The sequence below is a fragment of the Prionailurus viverrinus genome, chromosome B4, assembly GCF_022837055.1.
Source record: "Prionailurus viverrinus isolate Anna chromosome B4, UM_Priviv_1.0, whole genome shotgun sequence".
Taxonomy (NCBI): Eukaryota; Metazoa; Chordata; class Mammalia; order Carnivora; family Felidae; genus Prionailurus; species Prionailurus viverrinus.
In genome coordinates, this window is record NC_062567.1 from 13059571 (window position 1) to 13087068 (window position 27498).

At 42.2% G+C, this 27498-nt stretch overlaps 1 protein-coding gene across 2 annotated transcripts in view; it reads right to left on the bottom strand.

Moving 5' to 3' along the window:
* The window catches only part of ST8SIA6 (ST8 alpha-N-acetyl-neuraminide alpha-2,8-sialyltransferase 6), a 148180-nt gene that overhangs the window by 22784 nt on the left and 97898 nt on the right, over positions 1-27498 (bottom strand). For both annotated transcript variants that reach the window (XM_047864850.1, XM_047864849.1), the window contains one exon: positions 21857-21943. In XM_047864850.1, coding sequence (XP_047720806.1) covers positions 21857-21943 — 87 coding nt within the window. The remainder of the gene's footprint in view (positions 1-21856; positions 21944-27498) is intronic.

Sequence of the window (27498 nt, forward strand, 5' to 3'; positions counted from 1 at the left end):
GATGGGATCTCAGCCTGAATTCGAAGTCCCCTCGGGGAGACACTCATCTTTCCGCGGGTGTCACCCACGGGGTCTACATGTCTATGATGTTCTATTTGTTTTTCTCATTTCTCTTTCATTACAGGGGTTTCAGCCAAGAACTCAGAAGGGGAGAGGAAAATCCTTCTCCTCCCCAGAAACTGTAGAACAGTAAAGGGTAAGGCCGAGATTCAAACCCAGAACTCAAACCCTTACTATAAAGCCCCTCTCAGCCAATGTCCTACAAAGTGCCATGATGTGCAATGCCCCCTACAAAGGAATTGGGGGACATTAAATAAGTAAAGTGTGCTAGTTTGAACCACCGTATCTTACACTCTAATAGATTTTTCTAGAACCCTCCAGTTCATAATTGGAAGCCACTGTCAAAAAAAGTAAGAGAGCGCTGTGGGCTCAAAGGGCCTTTTGTATCCTGTAACTATCAGTATCACATGACGTGACATCCCGGCCCCGTCTCCACGCACCTCGTCACACTCTCGTGGCTGCACTGGGCTCTGTGTGAGTCTGGGAGTTTGTGTGTGAGCCTGTGTGTGCAGCACGGTGGTGTGGGGGCATGGGGAAGGTGGAAGAGAAAGAATAATTTGGAACTGGAGTGCCTGGGTGGCTCAGTCGGTTAAGCATCCAACTCTCGATTTTGACTCAGGTCACGAATTCACGGTTCGTGAGTTCAAGCCCTGCCTCGGACTCCGCGCCGACGGTGCTGAGCCTGCAGGGACTCTCTCTCTCCTCTCTCTGCCCCTTCAGCACTCTCTGTTGCTCAAAATCAATAAATAAACTTGAAAAAAGAAAGAAGGCTTTGGTATGAGAGGTTGAGAATAAGTCATCCCTGGCACGGAGGCTTTGAGGAATGAAGAAGCTTGCCAATCAGGTTTTATTTATTTTTTTTTATTTAAAAAAAAATTTTTTTTTCAACCTTTATTTATTTTTGGGACAGAGAGAGACAGAGCATGAACGGGGGAGGGGCAGAGAGAGAGGGAGACACAGAATCGGAAACAGGCTCCAGGCTCTAAGCCATCAGCCCAGAGCCCGACGCGGGGCTCGAACTCCCGGACCGCGAGATCGTGACCTGGCTGAAGTCGGACGCTTAATCGACTGCGCCACCCAGGCACCCTCCAATCAGGTTTTAAATGGACTCATGATAACAGCAGCGTGTAGTGGCTTACTAAAATTCAAATGTGATGTGAACCACATAATTAAAGGAACAGAGGCCACACGAAGTGGGGAGAGATGCACCGTCCTCTGTCATGGTCAGGCGACACTCCGTGTGCTTGGGTCTGTTGTGTCAACTCTGCTTTCAAAAGCACATTGAGAAGCCAGGGCCCCTGTCTGGAGGCAGCAGGTCTGCTGGCGGAAGAACTGAAATTTGTGACAGGTTGAAAGCAAAACAAAACACAACAAACTAACAACGTCCAGATTGGAGAAGGACAGATGCCTTCTCCAATTAATAGCTGCCTGCAAATATTATATGTATGTGTGTGTGTGTATATATATATATATATATATCCAGAAGGAATTAGATTTAACTTGTGCGAGCGTAAGATCCAGAATTAGGACCCAGGCACAGAACAATTGAGCACATATTCGCTGGGCTCTCATCAGAGGACGGTCCTGAGGATCACACCTTACAACTCAGCGCAAATACGAGTCAAGTATGGATAGGCCCTGGCCTCTGGGACCTTACGTACGTTAGGAGAGACAGACACAAAATGTAACTGGTATTTCACTATCATTTCAGGATCATACAGGTTGACACGAGACGAGGCTATGATAAGAAGCGGAGGAAGGGCACTGCAGATAAGCCGGGGGAACAGGGAATATTGTGTGAAGGTGTTAGTACAGTGTTCAGCACACAGGAGACACAGGAGAAATATTTGTTCAATGAGTGAATGGTCTTGTGTTTGTGAGCAGGGACAACAGGGGCGGGAGGCCGGCCAGGAAGGCCCATTGGGGGTCTATGACTAGAGTTTACGTAACTAAAGATTAAAAGGGCCTCCACTAAGCAAGTGATTCTAGGGTGAAAGGGCAGGGGTGGGGGAAGATGTGAGATCTATTTAATGGATGAAAAAACATGGGTGAGAGACAGACAAAGGTGGCCAGGAGAGAAGACGATGCCTCCACCAGAAATTACTGCCAAACTCAACGTCACAAAAATTTTCCCCAATGTTTTCTTCTAAGAGTGTTATAGTTTTTGTCCTTAAGTTGAGGTCTTTGATCCATTTTGTGTTAATTCTTGCATATCACGTGAGGAAGGGGTCCAACTTTATTCTATGCGTGTGGTTATTTTCTGCACCATTGTTTGAACAGACTGTCCTTTCTCCATTGAATGGTCTTGGCAAAAATGAATTGGCCATATACGGGAGGTTTATTTCTATTCTATTCTGTTTATCTATATGGCTGTCCTGATGCCAGTAACAAAGTAAATGTGTTTTATACATGACATTTAATCCCCATAATATTCTTTTGAAGTAGACATTCTTATTTTCATTTTATAATTGAGGAAACAACCTCAGAAAAATTAATTCCCTGAAGGAATCACAGCTAGTAACTGGGAGATTAAAGATTTAAACCCATCCAATTCCAAACACTGGAAATAAAATCAAGTTCCTAGAAAGACATTTCTCCCCAGGGAATTGAACCCAGACAGTTAAAAGCACTGAAACAAAATAAACTTCAAACTCTGCAAAGTTGAAACTCTTTTAAAAAGCAAAAACAAAAACAAAAGCAAAAACGAAAGATAATGGCTGCACGACAGGGTGCTTCTCCAGATTTTCCAGGACGCTTGATGTTCCCCAGGGGAATTCCTTTATTCCCAAGCTTCTAAATTTTTGGAGAAGAATAGGAAACGATTTAATTAATCCAGAAAATATTTTTCAGCTTTGAGTTTTTACATGAGGCCTAGCTGCGGAGGAAAGGAGAAAGATGAGAGAGAAAGAACAAAGCAAAACTGCGGGGAAACCAAGAAATAAAAACAGACATAAAAGTGACACAGAGAGGAAGAAAACTCTGTGAAAAGCAGAGGGGACGAAGACAGAGGCAGGAGACCGTCTCTCTCTCTTTCTCTCTCTCTCTCTCTCACACACACACACACACACACACACACACACACACACACACACACGACCAGGACAGAGAGACCCATCAGAGAGAGAAATGCAAACATTCACGTGATCCCCAATTTCCAGATGCAGAAGCCGAGACAGACAGGCTAAGTTTCTTGTCTGAGGTCACACAACCAGGACTCCGATTTAAACCCCAGTCAACATCTGTGTGCTCTTACCCACTGCTCTACACTTCCTCTAAATGTTGCCTTACGCCGCACAAATCAGAGACCCACAGAGGGAGAAGAGTCCCTGACATAAGACCTGTAGATAAAGGCTCTGACCATCATGGGAAAATACCTGCCTCTTGAGACATTTTGTAAAGTGTGATGAAGTATGCAAACTGCTCAATCTTCATGATTACATGCATAAGAGAGTAAAACAGTATCCAAATCCATCCCTTGGGGGCCAAACCAGACGGATACAGGTTAAAAGGCTGAGAGGTGGGAACTGGCATTCATTTACAGAGTCAAGGCCAAGGCTGAAGATTCTTGTCCAGGCAGGAGTTTTCTCGGGGCTGGGAGTGAAGGCAGAGCTCCTAACCCAAAGATAGGGTCTGACACTGAGAAGAACAACTATGAACAGTGAGCACTAAGAGAGTAGAGTCACGAATCAAGTTTAGTGACACGGGAGAGTATTCAGGGTAAACTCAATTATTCACTCATTTGTGTGTATATTTAGTGAGCAAATGAAGCTCGCAGTACTATTCTCTGTACCAGGGATATCATTTAAAAATTTTTTTAAGTTTACTTATTTATTTTGAAAGAGAGAGAGAGAGAGAGAGAGAGAGAGAAAGAATCCCGAGAAGGCTCCATGCTGTCAGCGCTGAGCCTGATGCAGGGCTCAAACTCACCAACCGTGAGATCATGACCTGAGCCAAAACCAAGAGTCAGATGCTTAACCGGTGAGCCACCCAGGCATCCCAGGATATAATTTTTAAAAAAAGAATGAATGCCAAAGGAGAGCATGTGGTCCGATGGGAGAGAGACGATGGCAGACAATTAGAACATCACACCATCGGCCCTACACCGCGGTGGGGGAGCAGAGGTGAGGAGCTGGGCTAGGCCAGGCCAGGCCGGCTGCATACCCCTGATGCAGAAGAGCCTGGAAGGGTAACACTGCAGCCCAGTGGGAACTTCCTTTTGTGACAACAGGGCAGACCTTTGAGACTGACATGACGTCACTGCAACGTACGGAGTGCACCAAGGTCTGGGTTCCTTCTTCACATAAACCACAGAAACTTTCGGTGCTGCTCCGAGCGGAATAAATAATCCACTTACTTGAATCCTTAATCTTGTGTTGATGTTTTGCTGGTTCAATAATAACACAAAGTAAAAGCGAGTTTAATGGAGTCTGATTCCATATGCTCACAAACCCAAGGACCTGGGCCAGCCCTTGAACAGGAGCCCATAGGAAGGTATCCAATCCCAACCCGGGGTGCCAGGGCTCAGCACTCCTGAAGAAGCAAGGCTTAAGTGAAAAGCCAAAAGATGAGCAGAAGTCGGCAAGGCAAGAGAAAGAAACGGCGGGGCCAAGGCTGTTTGGGAAAGCGCAAACGGGGAGTGTGAGAGCCCAGAGGAGAGAGAGAGCATAGAACATGCAAAATGCTGCAAGAAATTCCATCTGGCTTGGGAGACACGGTACTAGGTGGGGAACACTGCAGAACTATATCATGAAAAATCTTAGCAGCAAGGCAAGGTAAACAATTTGGCTTTCTTCTACAGGAAAGGGCAAGGTGCTTGGGCCTTGGGTAAGACAGTGACACTAGAAGATACGGGAGAGGCTCCAAAGCCATTGTTTCCAGCCACTGGGACGATCCAACAAATTCTAGAGCAACAACAGATAACCAGAACACCAGTTAAGAGACAACTAGGCAATAGTTAAAAGATAATTAGAGCAGCTATATCAGTTAGGGATCTCCCAAGAAACAGAAGCAGTAGTCTGTCAGTGTATGGATGGATGGATGTAGCTATCTGTCTATCTATGTATCTATCTAAAGAAGCTTATTTTCAGGGATTGGCCCACACAACTGTGGGGGCTGGCCAGTCGAAAAATCTGTAGGGCAGGAGCCAGGCTAGCCATTCAGGCAAGAGTTGATGTTGCAGTCTTGAAGCAGAATTTCTCTTCTGGGAAACCTGTTTTTGCCCTTAAGGATATCAACTGAGTCAGGTCTGCCCACCTGATGGTGGGTAATCTCCTTTACCTAAAGTGAACTGATGGTAGATGTCAACCCCACGGATAAAGTACCTTCACAGAAACACCTAGATTAGCATTTGATGAAGGAGCGGGACACTAAAGCCGAGGCGAGGGGACACAGAAAAGTAACCATCTCAGTGACTCAGATCAGAGTAGGGATAGAGAACAGAGGAAAGCAGATCAGTTTGAAACACACCTGGGATGTAGAGTTGTTACAGTTTTGTGGTTGCCTGGAAATGGACTGAAGGACAAGGGTCAAGGGTTTCTGACACAGGCCACCGGGAGAAGGGGCGTGGCTTCCCTGACTCAGGGAGGGCACTGGCCTTTTCATAACAAAGTGGTGACCTTTGATCGGTTGTATTCATACTAAGGCTGGCTCATTAAGGGGAAATGGAATCACGCTGCCAAGGGAGAACTGGAGGAATAAATCTAGAAGCTAGATTGTGAAAAAGCAGGGCTGAGAAGTCTCTGAAAGGAGACATTCAAGCACCTGGCTGGCTTCAGATGCCCTTCTGCATGAGGGCAAAGCTGTGGCCTGACTGCCCCCTTCCTGGCACCTGCTTCTGCTCCGGGTCACATGACTGTCCCCTGCCTTTTTAAAATTATTAGGGTTAAAGTCAATTGCGAATTACGTAAGTGTGGAAAACACAAGTTCTAAAAATACGAAATCAACTGCTAAGATGAATGTTCAGATTTCTGAATATATTTTACTCTGCAGACCAAAAACTAAAAAAAAAAGACAGAAAAAATCCAGGTCACTGCTCTTCATGTGCCATGCGTGAAGAGAATGTCAAGGACTCATTTATACGAAAACTTTATTGACAGAATTTATACTGACACTTGGTCAGATATTTTGAAGGGGAGAAAAAGGGAGAGTAAGAAACCTTTTTGTTTGTTTCAGATATTGTCTGGCAACATATTTAAGATCCTGAATTAATTTTCTGAACCCTGTGAAAACAGAGTTGTATCATGATAATGGGACTCAATCTTACGCATAAGTGCACTAACATGTTATTCTGTGAAGCATCTCCTGAGGAAGTGTGTTCAGTATATTAGGTTTACACCACTTTCTTTCCTAAAAAGGTCTCATTATTTCATAATTTTTAACTTACTAAGCCAAAACCTAATCGTATGATTCAGTGAAAAGTGACGCACGCGTACCACAAAGGGCTCCTTCTGGGCTAAGGATGGGAGTCTCCAGTCCTGGATTGTTAGAAGGACAGGTAAGAGGCCGGTTCAGCCCACAGCCATTTAATGAGCCTGATTCAAATGCACAAATGAGCCCTAAGTGCTCCTAGAAAGCCACCGAAGGCCAACCCACATCTCAGGCGCCCATCCAGGACGGCACTCGTGGCTCCCTGTGCAATCTACTATCTTCTGCTCTTTTGGCTTCAGCCCCAAACTCAGCTTCCGTTTCTGCCTGGCCTCTGGGAACTCTATACTTATTTTCTTGCTGTTTCTGGCTTTCCTCCACATCCTGACTTTTAATCTCTGCCCCCAGGCGTCATACAACAGATAAAAATCCTCCAGTCCTACTCTGAGCTCGACAGCCCTTATTCTGGCCCAATGGGGGGCTAAATCATCTGGAGAAAGGGCAGAATGTGGAACTCTTTGCTCTGCCTGTCATCAGGCTGATTCATTTTCAGGCAACTCAGAGTCATTCCTGGTTAGACATGAGAGGATGCTACCACATTACCAAAGAGAGGGAGGCAAGCCACAGGCTGTGCCTACAAAAGTCCATCCTTTTCTATTGCAAATAATGCACAGAACGATTATAACCTAGAGAGTTGAAGCTTAGTATCTCCTGCTCTGTGTGACCTACTTTCCATCAATGAAAAGATGAAAGAACATTGAAATAGAACAAACTAAATAGGAAATGCTGGCCTTTATCAAACGGCATGGGATGATCCGCATGAAATGCATCACAAAAGCAAAACTGAGGCTTAGAAATGTTTACATGTTTCCCTAGGCAGAGGATCGGAAGTGAAACTTTCAGAGCTTTATTGCAACTCATAGACGTGCTATATTTCTGACAAATGACAAAAGTTTAAACTATTTATAGTGAAATATTAATTGTAAGCTAGAAAGATGATGTTAAACTGAAAACAGTAATAGCTCTCATGTATTGAGACTTTAACATATAACAAACTCTGTATTAAATGTTTTACATATGCAATATTCATAAAAACTCCCTGAGGAAGGTATTATCTCTTACCAATCAAGAGACTGCTCAGGAGAAGTGGCTTAGCCAGAGAGTGTTAGTGATGATGTCACAAATAAATTACTCAAAGGCTTCCTGTGAAAGGTACCTTCAAGATTTTCTAATGGGGGGTGCCTGGGTGGCTCAGTGAGTTAAGGGTAGGACTCTTGGTTTCAGCTCAGGTCATGATCTCACAGTTTTTGAGTCCAAGCCCTGCATCAGGCTCTGTGCTGACAGTGTGGAGCCTGTTTGGCGTTCTGTCTCCCTCTCTCTCTGCTCCTCCCTTGCTTTCTCTCTCTCTCTTTCTCTCTCTCTCTCTCTCTCTCTCTCTCTCTCTCAAAATAGATAAAAATAAACTAAAAAAAAAAAGATATTCCAGTGGGGACTCAGCCATTTATAGGGGAGACCAAAGTGAAAATGAAATGAAAGACTATGGAAAACAAACAGGAAAGGTCAATGATAAGATGTGTGGGGCCAACCTAAGGGTGAGCCCGGGCTTTCGAGCTCAGAAACCAGGCTGTGCTTCCCAAACCCTAGTTCCTGACCCATTTTTAGAACCATCTAGAAAGACTCTTGGTTCCTCCCAATGAAAATATGCTCTGATCATTATTTTGCACTTTATAAAATACAGGATGACAGATTAGCCAGGTCTATTAAGTAATCACCCACACAAAATGGAAATTCATACTAGCGATCAGTATTTTGAAGGAGAAATTTGCAATTACCGGACAGCAGCACTGACCTAATCAGGCTGTTCAGGGAAGGCCTTCTCGAAGAAGGGATGACTGATTTGGGATCTGAAAGATGAGCACATATTCACTCAGGGAGGTCAGGGAGGCAGAAGGGAGGGCGCTCCATAAAGGCTCTATGGCTGGAGCACATAGGGTACATTTGATGAGGAAAAAGACCAACAAAAGTGGAACAATAAAGGTGTGGCGTGCAGTGAGGCTGGAGAAGTGGGTAGTGGCCCACAGCACAGGGCCTTGAGGGAGTTCGTTCAATGTTTGTTTTGAAAGCAATAAAATAAAAAAAAAGCCACCAGCAGATTCCAAATTGTTTGGGGCAGTGGTGGGAGTGGCAGAAGCCAGTTGTGACCATAGACCATTGTCTAATTTCCATTCAGAAGAATCCATCCGGCCATTGCACAGAGAATGGATGGGAAGGATACCAGCAAGGTGGATGAGGACCAGGGTGCAGGTCACTGCAATGGTCCACAGGAGAGGCAACTATGAGGCAAAGAGATTGCACCCAACCACAGCCAGTCCTGGAGTGCCTGCCATGCGCCAGCAAGGATTCCCACGTTCTTAGAGAGAGATTCCGAAAAGGGTGGACTGATAGGGAGAGGAGGAAGGACGAGTGACACGGAAACCAAGCATGAGAATCTTCCAAGGCATAAAGAATGGTCTAAAATTTCAGAATGTTGATAAGAAGTGAGAGATCGAGCAAAATGGGAATGGAAAATGCCTTTTGGAGGAGAAAGTTTTGGTGTAAGAAGGGAAGTGAAAAAGAAAATCGGGATGCCATGCTAAAATACTGTTATTTTAGAATCAACTGGCCCATGATGAATCTATGTCTCAAACGAAAGGAATAGTTTGTATCATCAAAAACACAATGATCTAAGAATTCCAGTGATTTACAGGGTTTCTAAAGGCATTAAAGCATTCCGTTTCAGCCCCGACAGATCAGAAGAATGAAGGGCTTCAAACAGATAGTACTTCTTTTTAGCAACATGCCTGTATGTAAATTAAAATAGAGCTGTCCATGAGATTGAACTAGCTGCCCAGAGCACTGGGAAAAATTCCAGAAACCCAGAGGGCATCTGCTCTTAGTCCGTGTGATTATCAGGCTGGCATCACACTGAAAAGTATGATGGGGGTATTGATAGTTACCCCTGGTTCAGATTAATTCATGACACTAATCACACAGAGGAATTTTTTCTCCAAATCCCTGGCTCTCTTGCAAAATGAGGAAGATGCAATGGCCTATACATTTGGAATTAGAGAATCAGACATCAGTGATCACCCTTAATGAATCCAGTTAGATACAGGATAGAGGGAATGGGGTTCAGAAAAGCCCATCCACTGATCATGCACATCTTAACATGAATTAGTACATGACATTTCAGTGGAGATCTCTCAAAGAGACACTGAAGTTTTAAGGAAGGATAAAGGAGAAAACATTTGGAAACATGGAAACGTGCCATTGCACAGTGCCTCTGAATCCCCGAGGCACTGGATGGAGAAATAAGAGAGAAGCAAAAAGGGGCACCTGGGTGGCTCAGTTGGTTAAGCATCAACTTTGGTTCAGGTCATGATTTCACGGCTTGTGAGTTTAAGACCCACATCCGGCTCTGTGATGATGGCTCAGAGCCTGGGGTCTGCTCCAAATTCTGTGTCTCCCTCCTTCTCTGCCCCTCCCCCGCTAGTGCTCTGTCTGTCTCTCTCTGTCAAAAATAAATAAACATTAAAAAAAAGAGAGAGAGAGAGACAGAGAAGCAAAAGAAGAAGCTTTACAAAGTATCCAAAAAAAGGGAAGTGGGGAAAACCCAGGCAGCTGAGACAAAGTGGAGACTCAATGCATTTGGAAACAGATATGAAACGTACAATGAAAGAATGCTTCACCTGCTTTGCCATCGTGCCAAAGGTTCATCCTAGCTCTACCCCAACCCTCTCAAAATGGTGCTTCATAACCTGGCAGGCATCGACAAATCCAACAGGATGTGTGATCCAGTGTTCAATATGGAATCAATACAAGTTTCAGATTAAGGAAGAGAGTAAATGAAGACGAAATTCAACCAGCAACTCAGATGATTGAGTTTTTCTCTTATTAGCTAATGCGTGCACTAATACTTTGATGCTTATGAAAGATCAGCCCATGTATTTGAGTACGATATAAGAACTAAACCGAGATAAAATAAAGTATAAAAGAGTATGATTATCAAAATAAATGACAGGGAGACAAGAGAAACTTGAACTCAGAGTCAAGGAGCAATGTTGAGACACTGGAGAAATGTCTATACACTGGGACATCGGTACCAGGGTTAGAACAAAGTAAGGGACGAATGAGGACACTGCGAGCAGTGTAAGCAGGGTTTGAAAGGCTAGGCAGCCTGAAAGGAGGCTTATCTGACACAGCTTCATAAAGCAATATACTTAATACTGAGTACAACTTGAGAGATAAATTTCCAAGTGAAATTTAAAAGATCAGTAAACCTCATGTGGGTCTGATGCATTTTCACGGCAAACTTTATATTCTGAAAACTAAGACAGGAAGGACTCCCTAAATGCACAAGAGCCAGTCGCTATTATTAAATACGGCAGGTGTAATGACACAGTGTGGTTTTTGTGGCTTCTCTAAATGCACGGGCATGCTGTATGGTGTGACAAATAGAAGATGATGTGACAGGATATTCACGGAGAAAAATGTTCCCGATGCAGAGGGAACGAGGAAACGGAGCTTTTTCAATCTGACAACTGACCCAAAACACCTCTCCCAAAGTGCACACATCTTGTTACATTGAAAAAAAAGTAAAATGTGTGTTTCTTTGAGCTGGCATCACAGTCACCCTGTATGAATCATAAACAGCACACATTTAAGGGGTATGAGGACGAGGGGAACGGTGGCTCGGAAAAATGAACATGGTCTTGTATAATCAAAAGCACCCCCTACCAGAGATGATTCCTGCTTCTCTCCAAGAAATCTGTGCTACCAAACAAAATGCCTGGGACATAATAACGTTCAGTAAATGTTAACTAAATGGGGGAAAAAAAGTGTAAGCTCTCATGAAATACTAACCAAAATCAAACCATAAGCATGCTTTTGGAGGAATATTTCAGAAACTGGCTGGAAGCTTCGTTGGTTAAACGAAGTCTGGTTGCTCAGTTCTATGACTTCTCGAAACACATTGATGAGTTTATCCGTCTGTTTATCCACAGAATTTCTGTCCTTTCACAGAGCTAACTCATTAAATGACACTGTTTTGGTCACGTAATTGTCATGTACTAAGAAAATATTAACATTTGTGATATAAGGTATGTAAATTAACAGCGTCGCTCCAGTTTTTCCAAGGAACTTTTCTAAGGAAAAGCAGCACACTGGCTGATGTTTTATAAAACTCAATCAATCTACCGATACAACATTGCAACCTTTTCTTATAAATCCTGCACAAGAAAAGCAAAGCAGTAACTTTCAAGAAAATTTAATCTAATCAAACCGGAGTGGATAATTCCATTTTTAATAAAATTGCTACCATGTGACAGATCTCTGTAACAAAGTAATCAGGTACAAAAATACCTGTTTTACAAGTCATCTGAAAGGTATCTCATTGGCATGAGTCTTCAAAAAAACGTGTGCATTTACGTAATAGCACTGTTGTCTGCCACTGAGTTTTCAGCAAACATGTGACTGATAAGTTCAGTCACTGTGGCTGCAAACTCACAGCCATGAAACCCAGGGACATTTAAAGAAATCCAAGGGTATTACAGGATCCAGAAGAAACCGAAAACAAAATAATAGTAAATGACACCATGAGTGTTTGTGGGGGTAAAAAGGACAGTCAAGTGAAAATCGAGCCCTGTTCCTTTGCGTACCTATTAGTTTTCCATAATTGATTATACAAATGAACACAGTTCTTTTAAGTAAGAAGACAATTCATGAAAGCTAATGCGGTAATTACCATGCAAGTTCCTAGGGAATCCAAGACTAATTATTGAAGCTCAGAGATCTTCTGCTGGGAACAAACCTGCTTACCAGAAGTTCCCAGAGCTTTGCAAAGGAGTTTTCAAGGGTCACCTAGAGGAAGTGGAGAAAGAAATGTAGGGAGCACTTCATATCATGTTTAATTTAAATTTGAGGACCTTGGTATGATTCTCAAATAACCTGAGTATCCTGCTGAAGCAGATGATTATCCATCCATCAGTTTCTAAAAATATGAGGGAGAGAATGCAAAGAGTAATAATTCCTCAAACTGAAACCCAGTTTCGATTTTCCGCAAATCTATTATATGTGTTATCAGCTCCTGCTTGGGGGGGAACTGCGGTGGGTAATAGGAGACTCCACTGATTTTAAGAGCAGAAAGCAGGGGCGCCTGGGTGGCTCGGCCAGTTAAGCGTCCGACTTCAGCTCAGGTCAGCTCTTGTGGCTTTTTGAGTTCGAGGCTCGCATCAGGCTCTGTGCTGCCAGCCCCGAGCCTGGATCCTGCTTCAGATTCTGTGTCTCCCTCTCTCTCTCTCTGCTCCTCCCCTGCTCATGCTCTGTCTCTGTCTCTCAAAAATAAATAAATGTGCTAAAAGTTCTAGCATCAGCAATCAGACAACAAAAGGAAATCAAAGGCATCAAAATTGGCAAAGATGAAGTCAAGCTTTCACTTTTGGCAGATGACACGATACTATACACGAAAAACCCAACAGACTCCACCAAAAGTCTGCTAGAACTGATACATGAATTCAGCAAAGTCGCAGGATACAAAATCAATGTACAGAAATCAGTTGCATTCTTATACACTGATAATGAAGCAACAGAAAGACAAATGAAGAAACTGATCCCTTTCACAATTGCACCAAGAATCATAAAATACCTAGGAATAAACCTAACCAAAGATGTAAAAGATCTTTATGCTGAAAACTATAGAAAGCTTATCAAGGAAATTGAAGAAGACACAAAGAAATGGGAAAACATTCCGTGTTCATGAACTGGAAGAATAAATAGTTAAAATGTCAATACTACCCAAAGCAGTCTACACATTCAATGCAATCCCAATCAAAATTGCACCGGCATTCTTCTCAAAGCTAGGACAAGCAATCCTAAAATTTGTATGAAACCACAAAAGACCCCAAATAGCCAAAGTAATATTGAAAAATAAACCAAAGCAGGAGGCATCACAGTCCCAGACTTTAGCCTCTACTACAAAGCTGTTATCATCAAGACATCATGGTATTGGCACAAAAACAGACACATAGACCAATGGAATAGAATAGAGACTCCAGAACTAGACCCACAAACGTATGGCGAACTAATCTTTGACAAAGCAGGAAAGAATATCCAATGGAAAAAAGTCTCTTTAACAAATGGTGCTGGGAAAACTGGACAGCAACATGCAGAAGGATGAAACTAGACCAGTTTCTTATACCATTCACAAAAATAAACTCAAAATGGATGAAGTACCTGAATGTGAGACAGGAAACCATCAAAACCCTACAGGAGAAAGCAGGAAGAAACCTCTCTGACCTCAGCCACAGCAATTTCTTACTTGATACATCTCCAAAGGCAAGGGAATTAAAAGCAAAAATGAACTATTGAGACCTCATGAAAATAAAAAGCTTCTGCACCACAAAGGAAGCAATCAACAAAACTAAAAGGCGACCGACGGAATGAGAAAAGATATTTGCAAATGACATATTGGACAAAGGGCTACTATCCAAAATCTATAAAGAACTCACCAAACTCCACATCCGAAAAAAAAAAAAATAATCCAGGGAAGAAATAGGCAGAAGACATGAATAGACACTTCTCTAAAGAAGACATCCAGATGGCCAACAGACACATGAAAAGATGCTCAATGTCACTCCTCATCAGGGAAATACAAATCAAAACCACACTGAGATACCACCTCATGCCGGTCAGATTGGCTAAAATGAACAAATCAGAAGACTATAGATGCTGACAAGGATGTGGAGAAACGGGAACCCTCTTGCGCTGTTGGTGGGAATGCAAACTGGTGCAGCCACTCTGGAAAACAGTGCGGGGGTTCCTCAAAAATTAAAAATAGATCTACCCTATGACCCAGCAATAGCGCTGCTAGGAATTTACCCAAGGGATAAAGGAGTGCTGATGCATAGGGGCGCTTGTACCCCAATGTTTATAGCAGCACTTTCAACAATAGCCAAATTATGGAAAGAGCCTAAATGTCCATAAACTGATGAATGGATAAAGAAATTGTGGTTTATATACACAATGGAATACTACTTGGTAATGAGAAGGAATGAAATATGGCCTTTTGTAGCCACGTGGATGGAACTGGAGAGTGTTATGCTAAGTGAAATAAATCAGGAAGAGAAAGACAGATACCGTATGTTTTCACTCTTATGTGGAACCTGAGAAACTTAACAGAAGATCATGGGGGAAGTGAAGGAAAAAAAAAATTAGAGAGGAAGGGGAGGCAAACCATAAGAGACTCTTAAAAACTGAGAATAGGGGCACCTGGGTGGCGCAGTCGGTTAAGCGTCCGACTTCAGCCAGGTCACGATCTCGCGGTCCGTGAGTTCGAGCCCTGCGTCAGGCTCTGGGCTGATGGCTCAGAGCCTGGAGCCTGCTTCCGATTCTGTGTCTCCCTCTCTCTCTGCCCCTCCCCCGTTCATGCTCTGTCTCTCTCTGTCCCAAAAATAAATAAACGTTGAAAAAAAATTAAAAAAAAAAAACAACTGAGAATAAACTGAGAGTTGATGGGGGATGGGAGGGGCAAAGTGGGTGATGGGCACTGAGGAGGGCACCTGTTGGGATGAGCGCTGGGTGTTGTATGAAAACCAATTTGACAATAAATTTCGTATTAAAAAAATAATAAGTAAGTAAATAAATAAATGTTAAAACAATTTAAAAAACTTAAAAGCAGAAGGCAGACAGCTCAACATTCTTAACTTTGTGCAGCTATATGTAAATTAAATGAGATGGCAAGAGAAAAACAGAAGGTAGGACACCTTCGACTCTTGCTTATTAAATCCCTCTTTAGGGTCAACTGGGATCTCACAGAAACGCCATTCATAACTGAAAGGGAGGATGTCCAGAGGACAGGGAGGGATAAATCTGCAGTAGGGCCGTGGGGGGACTTATGGTAATCACACTTACAGGGAAGACGAAACAAGCAATAAAACCCCCAAGTCTGAAATGAGTCTGAAAAGAGTCTCTTGTAGGCAGCACATAGGTGGGTCTTTTTCTGTCTGTTCCGTCACCCTGTGCCTCTTGATTGGGGCATTTACATTCAAGGTAATTACTGAAACACAAGGTATGTGTTTATTGCCATTCTGTTACTTGTTTTATGGTTAGCTTTCTTTAGTGATAGACTTGTACTCCTTTCTCTTTATTTTTTGCATATTTGTTACTCATTTTTGATTTGGGCTTACCATTTGGCTCGTGTGTAACATGTTCTGTACATAGCAGTCTGGATTAAGGTGATGGTCACTTATGTTTGAACCCACCCTTTACTCCTCTCTCCTCACATTTTAAGTATTGGGTGTTCAGATTTACATCCTTTTATCATCCCTTGACTGATTTTTACGGATACAGTTGTTCTTACTGTTTTCATGCCTCCTACTTCCCTCTTTTCCTTCCCACTCAAAGAGTCCCCTTTAATATTTCTTGTAGGGCTCGTTAATGGTCATGAATTCCTTTAACTTTTATTTGTCTAGGAAACTCTTTATCTCTCCTTCTGTTCTGAATGACAGCATTGCTGGATGGAATATTCTTGGCTGCAGATTTTTTCCTGTCGGCACTTCGAATACATCCTGCCACTCCCTACCAGAGAAGGCCACGTTTCTTACACGAACCAGCTTTACACTACACTGACCTTTCTTCTTCAGGAGAGTCCAATTTCGCTTAACATTTACACGAAAGAGATGTCTTCTGCATCTGGCTGTCTCAGCGTCTGCTCAAACACAGCCTGCTCACTATGGCGTTGTCTTCTCAAAAGCGATCTCCCTCTGAAATCTTTCTGCTTTGCACTAGCATGGCTATTATCCCAATCAAACGGTCTCAACATTTCACATTTGTCTTCAATTGTCTTTTGCTTCCTCGATTTGAAACCCAGGAATCAATAAGCAAGCAAGTCCTGCCAATTTTTCTGTCATGTCTACTGCACCCATTTACTGGGTTCCCTCTTCGCGATGGGCACTGGGGACACAAAAGCTAAATAAGGCACACCACGCTGCCTAAGAGACCGCTGTCGAGCATCCCTTCCTTGATAGTTTTCTATCCACTGATGTTCTAGATGTGCATCATCCTACAGCCAGCCCCTGACAATGGTATGGCTTTCTTCCTTCAGTCTATTCGCTCGCTCCTGAGACTCCAATTCACATGACATTTTTCTGAGCAGATTCTTTCCTTAAAATAATAAATTCAACGTGTGATACCCTTACTAAGGATACCTCCACGGGGTTCTGGGGTGTCTACAGGAAGTGTGTGGGCTCTACTCAGATCATCAGAGCTGTGTGTGTTTACCTGCATGTTTCCCTTTATCCCAAGTACCCTTTAGTTTTGATTTCTTTTAATGTGTATTTATTTTTGAAGGTGGGGAGGGGCAGAGAGAGGGGGGGACAGAGGATCCGAAGCACTGACAGCAGCAAGCTCACTATGGGGCTTGAACTCACAAACTGTGAGACCATGACCTGAGATGAAGTCGGATGTTTAACCCACTGAGCCACCCAGGCGTCCCTCCCAAGTACCCCTTTAGTACAATTCTCTGCTCCAGTGAAGCTGGTCCTGAAACTGACTGATGTTTACTCCTGGTCTCAGGACCCCTCCCCTTTCTATTCATCCTCCAAGTCATGGCTCAAGTCCTGTCTCTTTCTGCAAATGTTTCAAGAAATTATATCCACACCGACTGTGCATGGATATATTACGGAATTTGTATAAATCACTCATTTAGATGCTGATCATAAGTATTCCTAGTTTTATTTTTTATCTTTCCAAACTGACCACAATTTCTTGTGTTTTTCTTGTGTACTTTCATGTGTCCATTCATCTGAAATGTGTTTATTGAGGTCCTACTTTGTGCCCTGCACTGAACCAGGCTGAGGGGGTCTACTGAGCTTTAAATAGCAAACCCTAAACAGATATTGGTTGATTAGCAAAATGCATCCCTCCTGCTAGTAAGTGGCATATTTATTTAAGGAAAATAACACTTAGGCATGCCTGGGTGGCTCAGTCAGTTAAGCGTCGACTCTTCATTTTGGCTCAGGTCATGATCTCATGGTTTGTGAGTTTGAGCCCCACGTCGGGCTCCGTGCTGGCAGTGCGGAGCCTGTTTGAGATTCTCTATTTTTTTCTCTTTGCCCCTCCCTGGCTCGTTCTCTCTCTCTCTTTCTCTTCCTTTCCCAAAAATAAAATAAACCTTAAAAAAAAAGAAAAAGGAAAGGAAAATAACTCTTAAAAACCATCTTATTTTTAGACTACGTGGCCAGAGAAGTCCCATGATTTCCCAACAGCCCCTTCGTGTCAACAGTTGGGAGTTTCAACAATCAGGCTGGAGGTGAATTTAGAATATATTCATTTGCTCATATTCATCATAATTGAATGCACCTTTTAGAATCCCTTTTAAAATTACGGTATCACCTTTCTAAGGGTCACATTTCACTTTTTTTCAATTTGGTGTAAAATGCTCACGTAAAGCAAATGGGCAATTGTCCATCGTTAATAAAAGGAGGTGTTTCTACACTACCGGTTTTACAAATAAGCCCGAAACTCCCCAGATTTGGCCAGCTGTATTAGCAAAACTTTCAGAAAGTGGGCAGTTTATTATTACTTAATTGCACAGACTTCTGTTGAGGGTGTGCATAATTTAGTTTATAAATATAAACTAAATTATAAAAAGAACATTACAATATGATAAATATTCAAGCAGATAAATAAATGTCACTGTGACTCTTCTCTCCCATGACAACAAACAGTAAGTGTTATAGTCCCAGCTGTTTACGTAAATTGGTCCTGGAGGGATAGACGGGCCGTGGGGAGTCATCACGGTTACTGATGTGCTTTTTATACGAAGACAGTACTAAGGGGGAAATGGTCATTCTGTCTGCATTTCCTCTATTTCCACAGCTTCTACTGGCATCATTTGCAGCAGTGACTCTCAAGCGGCTTTGGATTGGAAGACTCTTGATTTTTAGCATAAAAAAAAAAAAGAAAAAGCAAGAAAAAAGGAAAAAAAAAGAAAAAAAACCTTTGAAGAGAATTACTTTTTTAATTGGGCTAGATGTGTGAAAATTTGCACAGATTATTTAAGGCCCAGAATGAGGCTACCTTCTTCTAGAGAGGACTTGCTTTGGTTTCTATCAGACATCTGGGCTTAGGGTAGATCCAAATCCAATCGAGGGCGGAAATGATTCAAATCTGGGCTTCGCTCCTTTAGAGGATTGGTCTTTTCTATGGATTGTCGGAAGCTCGGCCCAGCTTCTCTGCCGGTCAGCCATGCTCTCGCTTTTGCATTCAGCAAGTTTCTTGTGAGGAAAAGTGGCCTCAAACGCAGGGCTCACCTCCCTTGGCTTCCTTCTTCTTCTGGATTTTAGTTCTGACAATTCTCCCTGCCTTGGTAGCTCACCAGTGCCCTCAAACAGCGCGCTTTGTTTAGTATACTTTGTTTTCCTTGCATTATCCGTGGGAGGTTCAAGCGAAGGCAACGTCACAGCTGGAAGGTGAAGTTCCTCTCCCCCCTGCTTTGTGACCGGTGTCACTTCTCATCAGTCTCTCCAGCTGACCATTTTGGACTAATCTTTAATACCTCAATACCTCAATATCTCCCTCTTCCTTTTTTGTCTCTTCTGCACAGGTAGAAAAGTCTCTCTAAACCAGACTCTTCTGCCACTCATTAACCCTGTGATCATTTAAGTTACAACTGTCCAGGTTAACTTTCTATCTGGTCTCCTGGTCACAGGAATCTCTCAAGTCTAGTCTTGAGTAAGACTGTGTCCTAGTCCGTTTCAGCTGCCATAGCAGACCAGTACCCGCTGGATGTGTTATAAACAACAGAAGTGTATTTTCAGAGTTCTGCAGGTTGGGAAATCCAAGGTCAAGGTGCCAGCAGATTGAGAGCCCACTTTCTGGTTCTTAGATGGCCATCTTCTTGCTGTGTCCACACATAGTGGAAGGGGCATAAGGGCAGGCTGAGACCTCTTATAAGGTCATTAGTCCCATTCATGAGGGCTCAACCCTCAGAACCTTATCATATCCCAAAGGCTCTACTTCCAAATACCATCACGTGGGGAATTAGGCTTTCAATTTATGACTTTTGAGGGGACACGTTCATTCTATATCAGACTATGTAGCATAAAATATCCTGGAAACTAAATACAGAAGAATCCCTTTATCTAGCCCCTCGCCCTGAAATGTCAGTTAGGAAAGATGCTTAATGGTATCCTACAGGAAGTCAATGACATCCAGGAGTCTACCCAACAGAGGGAAAATATTCACTCACTCTGAGCTCTAACACAATCAGGAAGTTACTCTTTCATGCAGTGGAGCTGGCCACAACCCCTCTCAGACTGGCAGCAGAATAAAAGGCAGTTGGTCCAATGACCTGGGCATAAAGTGACTGAAGGTGGGACAGGCTGAACCACAGGGCTGTGTAAGTAAAGAGAGCTGCCTTCCCACAGAAAGCAAGCCAAGGAGCAGAAACTTCTTAAGAGAATCTCCGGGGAGGGGCACCTGGGTGGCTTAGTCAGTTAAGTGTCTGACTTGGGCTCAGGTCATGATCTCATGGTTCGTGGGTTTGAGCCCCACATTGGGCTCTGTGCTGACAGCTCGGAGCCTGGATCCTGCTTCAGATTCTGTGTCTCCCTCTCTCTCTGCCTGCCCTTCTCCTGCTCACACACACACACACACACACACACACACACACACACACACTCTCCCTCTCTCAAAAATAAAAAAACCAAAAAACAAAAAAAAAACAAAAAACAAAAAAACCCAAAAAACCCAACTTTTAAATAAAAGAGTATCTCCAGGGAAAATAATCTCTTTAAGAAGGTCTTCAAAAGACTCAAGGCTTCAAGTCTGAAAATATGAACCAGTGAAGATAAAAACATATTTCTGGATTGTAACATGACAAAATAACTTGGCACCAAAGAAAACCTGTGTTGCATGCACAGCAAAGAATCAGAATGCGGGCAAAGAAGGGCAGAGCAAGGAGGACCAGGCCAGCCCAGAGACAACTGGCCGGGGTGGGCCGTATGACTGGGAGTAAAGGGTCCCACGTAAGGATCATGCGCCCCCAGCAGCACAGTGGTTTGACCCCATTTATTTCTGTGTTAAGTGGCTCCAAGTTATCCATGGGCAGCAGAGCTCTATAATCACCCACCGATAACCTGGTCTTGTCAGTTTGAGTTCCTCTCTCGGTTATTAGCTGGAGCAACTCACACTCCTGAATGTTGCTCGTGTTAAAAAGCTAACAAGGACGGGGCACCTGGGTGGCTCAGTCAGTTGGGTGTCTGACTTCGGCTCAGGTCATAATCTCACAGTTCATGAGTTCAAACCCCGCGTCAGGCTCTATGCTGACAGCTCGGAGCGTGGAGCCTGCTTCGGATTCTGTGTGTGTCTCTCTCTCTGACCCACCCCTGCTTGCTCTCTGTCTCTCAAAACTGAATATTAAATTAAAAAAAAAAAGCTAACAAGGAAACTGGAGGGGAAAACACAGAAAGGAGTGCAGTTTTTGTTCTGAAGCAATGGCACCTTGGAAGACATTTTCCCTCTAGGTTTTCTTTTTTTTCTTTTTTTTTTAACGTTTATTTATTTATTTATTATTTTTTTTTTAAATTTTTTTTTTCAATCTTTATTTATTTTTGGGACAGAGAGAGACAGAGCATGAACGGGGGAGGGGCAGAGAGAGAGGGAGACACAGAATCGGAAACAGGCTCCAGGCTCTGAGCCATCAGCCCAGAGCCTGACGCGGGGCTCGAACTCCCGGACCGCGAGATCGTGACCTGGCTGAAGTCGGACGCTTAACCGACTGCGCCACCCAGGCGCCCCTAACGTTTATTTATTTTTGAGACAGGGAGAGACAGAGCATGAACGGGGGAGGGTCAGAGAGAGAGGGAGACACAGAATCGGAAACAGGCTCCAGCTTCTGAGCTGTCAGCACTGAGCCTGATGCGGGGCTTGAACTCACGGACCGTGAGATCATGACCTGAGCCGAAGTCGGACGCTTAACCGACTGAGCCACCCAGGCGCCCCCCCGCCCACGTTTTCCAAACATTCACTAATGCTATCCTGTTATATATGTGGTTATATGAATCAGATACACAAAATAAATACATACCAACGCAAATGCTCTAAAAAAGAAGCCATGTCTTCTAAAATATCATAAAGAGTCCAACAAAATTTTCTTTCTGAATTCAGGATTTTTGTGATTAATTAATTCCAATAAAAGAATTAAAATTTCTAAATAGGGAGACGGGAGCAGAGTGCCACGTGCCTCGGGGCGGGGTGGGGGGGGTCTTAGAATTAAATCAATCTGGTGGTCAGCTGGCCCTTTCTACTCTTCTTTCTAACAACACGTTATTTCCCTCACAAAGCCAATATACAAGACATCTTTTAATCTCATAATATTGATGAAGAAACGTCTTACCTAAAATTCTCGTATTCTTCTTCTTGTCGTCTCCACGGGCAGCTCTGTATATTTCTGATAATTGGAAGATAGTCACTCTCTAAACACCTAAAAGTCAAATTGGTGAAATTAGAAAACAGAGACCTCACATATTGCTAAACACATGTATTAAGTGTCCCAAAGGACATTATTACAATCTACTCACTTTAGCTCTCTAAATATTTTCTGAAATAAGGTAATGTAGAAATAACTAAATATCATACACATTTCCAAAAACCTAGGAAATTGGAAATTTGGAAAGAATTATTATGTTGATGTAGGAATGTGTAATTTGCACGTAAGTCTAGAATTACAAATAAACCATGACTGCACCCCAACTCACACTCATATTTTATAGCCATTTCATTTTGCTGTAACTCACTGACAAGTATATCTTATAGATGTTTCCCATAAATACATGGTTTATCCTTTTTTTATACTCTAAGTTGACCGATACACCTTGGGATATATAGACAAAATTTCCTTAAAATAATTATCTTAAATTTTAACTTTGAATAGTAAAAAAACAGATGAAACTAAGTTAAGAGAGATGTATATTAGCATAAAATATCTATAGGCTCAGCGGTACAGTTTTGCAGGATTCCAGTCCTCAGTAAATCTCCCTCTATCCAAAATTCCATTATTAAGTATTAATTCCTTTAATCCTAGAATAGCCTATTTAGTCTTTAAGGGTTATCATTTAAAATGCAAGTACCCCTTTGAGTGAAAAAAAACCCCTTAAAGTTCTTTCAATGAATATCTTAGTCATTATTTCCCTGTTACTTGAGATCAAGGCTCTGCAGTAAGGAGACAGAGTGTGTGTGATAGGTGGGTGGAGAATGGACAGGGCTATGGAAAATCCTGTCAGAAATCACTCCCCCATCCCCATCCAGCAAAATGCAGACCCCCTAAAGCTTAGCTCTGAAAGAGGTATTTGTTACAGGTGGAGAAGGTCATCAACCTTCTGACAACTCCTCTCCCCTTGAACGTTACCTATCTTATGGGTATCTCTCTCTTCAAAATAAATCAAAAATAGGGGCACCTGGGTGGCTCAGTCAGTTGAGCGTCCGGCTTCGGCTCAGGTCATGGTATCGCAGTCTGTGAGTTTGAGCCCCACGTCGGGCTCTGTGCTGACAGCTCAGAGCCTGGAGCCTGCTTAGGATTCTGTGTCCCCCTCTCTCTCTGCCCCTCCCCCACTCATGCTCTCTCTCTGTCTCAGAAATAAACATTAAGAAAAATTTTTAAAAAATCGAAAATATTTTCCCTTGACTGCCATTGGCCCAGCTAAGAAAATCTGAAAATCTTGAAAAACTGTTATATACTAAAGGAGAAGCAAACCAAAAAGCTACCACAGGAGAAGTTAAAAATAGTTTTACTTGCATAGAGGTTTCCAACTGTAACAGATTTTTTTTAATGTTTTTTATTCATTTTTGAGACAGGGAGAGACAGATCATGAGCAGGGGAGGGGCAGAGAGAGAGATAGGAGACACAGAGTCCAAAGCAGGCTCCAGGCTCTGAGCTGTCAGCACAGAGCCCGATGTGGGACCCGAACCTACAAACCGTGAAATCATGACCTGAGCCGAAGTCGGACGCTCAACCAACTGAGCCACCCAGGCACCCCTAACCTTAACAGATTTACTCACTCCCATGGGTCCTGAGATGTTTCCTAGTACACCAGTGGCTTGAGAGATCTATACACTCTAGCCCCAAAGCTTTGTCTAAATGTGACACTTCCCAGGCTGGAGTGAATATTACCTGTCTCCACATGACAGAAGACATCCAGAGTTTCTATAAGACAGTGTTAAGCTGAAAGAAAGAAAAGAAAAGAAAAGAAAAGAAAAGAAAAGAAAAGAAAAGAAAAGAAAAGAAAAGAAATAAAGAAGAAAGAGAGAAAGAAAAGAAAGAAAGAAGAGAGAAAGAAAGAAAAGAAAGAAAGAGAGAAAGAAAGAAGGAGAAAGGAAGAAAGAAAGAAAGAAAGAAAGAAAGAAAGAAAGAAAGAAAGACAGACACATTCAGTAGTCTACCCAAGGCTCTCTCAATTTCTGGCTCTTCAACAGAGACATGAGACTGTAAGTATTCCCTCCTGTCCGGAGGGGCTTGTCTACCACCAAGGCGTGGCTTTTAGTTATTCGAATATATTCAAAACAGGCCAGCGATCAGGGTCTATCAGGCAAAGTCATAAAAGAATTGCAGTCTCACAAAGCTCTATGAGAGAGAAAACAAAAAGGAAGGAGCCAAACACAATCTTCTAATTAAATCAGTGAGAATCGCAAGTGTATTTTAAGTCATCAAGATCACACATAACACAAAAAGTACACTAGGTATGAAATTACTATCCTGCCAGAAAAACTAAATGCGTTAGAGTTTCAAGTTTTATTTAAATGCCATTTATTAGATGAAAAAAATTAAATTTCTCATGATGTATGGCAGATATAGTAAGATTAGTGAGCCTGAAGACGGAGCCATAGAAACTATTGAAAATGAAATATAATAGGAAATAAAAGATTGAAAAAGTTACAGAGAATCATTCAGCCGTGAGACAACTTTGAGTTGGTCTAATGTATGGGAAATTATGATCTTAGAGAGAAACGGGGTGCCTGGGTTGCTCAGTCGGTGGGGCGTCCGACTTCGGCTCAGGTCACAATCTCATAGTTGGTGGGTTCAAGTCTCATGTTGGGCTTTCGCTGACAGCTCAGAGCCTGGAGCCTGCTTCGGATACTATGTCTCCCTCTCTCCCTGCCCCTCCCCCGCTCATGCTCTGTCTCTGTCTTTCAGAAATAAATAAAAATGTTTAAAAGAATTTTAAAAAGAGAGAGAAAAGACCAGTAACTTTTTGAAAAAATTACGGTGGCAAATTTTTCAAATGGGAACTATAAACTCACAGATCCAAGAAGCTCAGAAAACTGAAAGCACAAGAAATGTAAAATAATAATAATAATAATAATAAGACCACAATACTAAAATTTCTTTAAAGCGGTGATAAAGAAAAAAAAATCTTAAAAGTAGTTAGAGAAAAGAAACACATGTATAGAAACAAAATAAGATTACAATAGACTTGTCAGAAACAACGCAAATCAGAAGGCATGGAACAGTATCATTAAACTGAAGAACATGATTTAGGGTGACTCTCAACCTAGAATTCTATAGTCAGCAAATATTTCAAAAAATGAGGGCAAATATAGGGACTTTCTCAGACATTCAAAGTCTGAAGGACTTCATACCAGCAAACCCACAGTACCAGGAATTCTAGGGTCCTTCAGGCGGAAGGAAAAGGAAACCAGAGTCAATCTGGATTGGTACAAAGTGACAAAGAGCGCTAGGAATGGTAAATACGTAAATATATACAAAAAACTTTCTCTTATTTTTCTAGGCCTCTTTAATAAATAATTGACTGTTTAGAGTCAATATAATAATAATTTATAGGGGAGTTCATAACATAGGGAGAAATCAACGCCTGACGACAGAGGCCAGAAAGGGGGTTGACATAAATCACTTGAAAGGAGACTGTGATGAGAAAAAGATGTACACAGTTGACCTTTAAACAACCTGTGTGCAGTTGAAAATCCACATAGGACGTTTGACTCTGCAAACATTTAACTACCAATAGTCTGCTGTTGATCAGGACTAACATAAACAGCCAAATTAACACATATATTTTGTATGTTCATTTGTATGTCTTATCAATTACTTACAATAAGGTAAGACTAGAGACCAACAGCTAATATCATCCTCAATGGCGATAAACAGAGCTGTACCCCTAAGGTCAGGAACATGATAGGGATGTCCCCTGTCACCACAGTTGTTCAATAAAGTACTGGGAAGTCCTAGCCTCAGCAATCAGACAACAAAAACAAATAAAAGGTATCCAAATGGGCAAAGAAGTCACACTATCACTCTTCACAGATGACATGATACTCTGTGGAAAACCTAAAAGACTCCACCAAAAAACTGCTAGAACTGATACATGAATTTAGTAACATCACAGTATATAAAAATCAACGTACAGAAATCAGTTGCATTTGTATACATTGACTGAAACAGCAGAAAGGGTAATCAAGGAACCGATCCCATTGACAACTGTACTGAAAATCATTCAACAGCTACGAATAAACCTAACCAAAGAGGTGAAAGATCTGGACCCTAAAAACTATAGAAAGCTTATGAAAGAATTGAAGAAGACACAAAGAAATGGAAAAACATTCCAGGCTCGTGGATAGAAAGAACAAATATTGTTACAATGTCGATATTACCCAAAGCAATCCACACATTCAATGCATTCCCTATCAAAATAATACCAGCATTCCTCACAGAGCTAGAACAAACAATTCTAAAATTTGTATGGAACCAGAAAAGACCCTGAATTGCCAAAGCCCTATTGAGAAAGAATACCAAGGCCAGAGACATCAGAATTCTAGACTTCAAGCTGTATTACAAAGCTGTAATCATCAAGACAGTATGGTATTGGCACAAAAACAGACACATTGATCAGTGGAATGGAATACAAACCCAGAAATGGACCCACAAATGTATGGCCAACGAATCTTCAACAAAGCAGGAAAAAAATATCCAATGGAAAAAAGACAGTCTCTTCAGCAAGTGGTGCTGGGAAAATTGGACAGTGACATGCAGAAGAATGAACTTGGGCCACTTTCTTATAGCATATACAGAATTAAACTCAAAATGGATGAAAGACCAAAACCCAAGGCAGGAAGCCATCAAAATTCTAGAGGAGAAAACAGGCAACAACCTCTTTGACCTCAGCCACAGCAACTTCTTATTTGACATGTCTCAGGAGGTGAGGGAAACAAAAGCAAAAGTGAACTATTGGGACCTCATAAAGGTAAAGGCTTTTGCACAGCAAAGGAAACAATCTGCAAAACTAAAAGGCAGTCTATGGAATGGGAGAAGATATTTGCAAATGACATATCAGATAAAGGATTAGTATCCAAAATCTATAAAGAAATTATCAAACTCAACACCCAAAAAACAAATAATCCAGTGAAAAAATGGGCAGAAGACATGAACAGACACTTTTTCAAAAGAGACATCCAAAGGGCCAACAGGCACATGAAAATATGCTCAACATCACTTGTCATCAAGGAAATACAAATTAAAAACCATGATGAAATACCACCTCACACCTGTCAGAATGGCAAACATTAACAACTCAGGAAGCAACAGACGTTGGCAAGAATGTGGAGAAAGGGAATGCACTGTTGGCGGGAATGCAAACTGGTACAGCCACTCTGGAGAACAATATGGAAGTTACTCAAAAAATTAAAAATAGACCCAGCAATTGTACTACTATTTATACAAATAATGCAAAAATGCTGATTGGAAGGGGCACATGCACCCCAATGTTTACAGCACCACTATCAACAACCATATTCCAAATTATGGAAAGAGCCCAAATGCCCATCGACTGATGAATGGATAAAGAAGATGTGGTATGTTTATACACACACACACACACTCACACACACACACACACACACACACACACACACACACAATGGAATATTACTCAGTGATCAAAAAGAATGAAATCTTGCCGTTTGCAACAACGTGGATGGAACTAGAGTGGATTATGCTAAGTGAAATAAGCCAGTCAGAGAAAGGCAAGT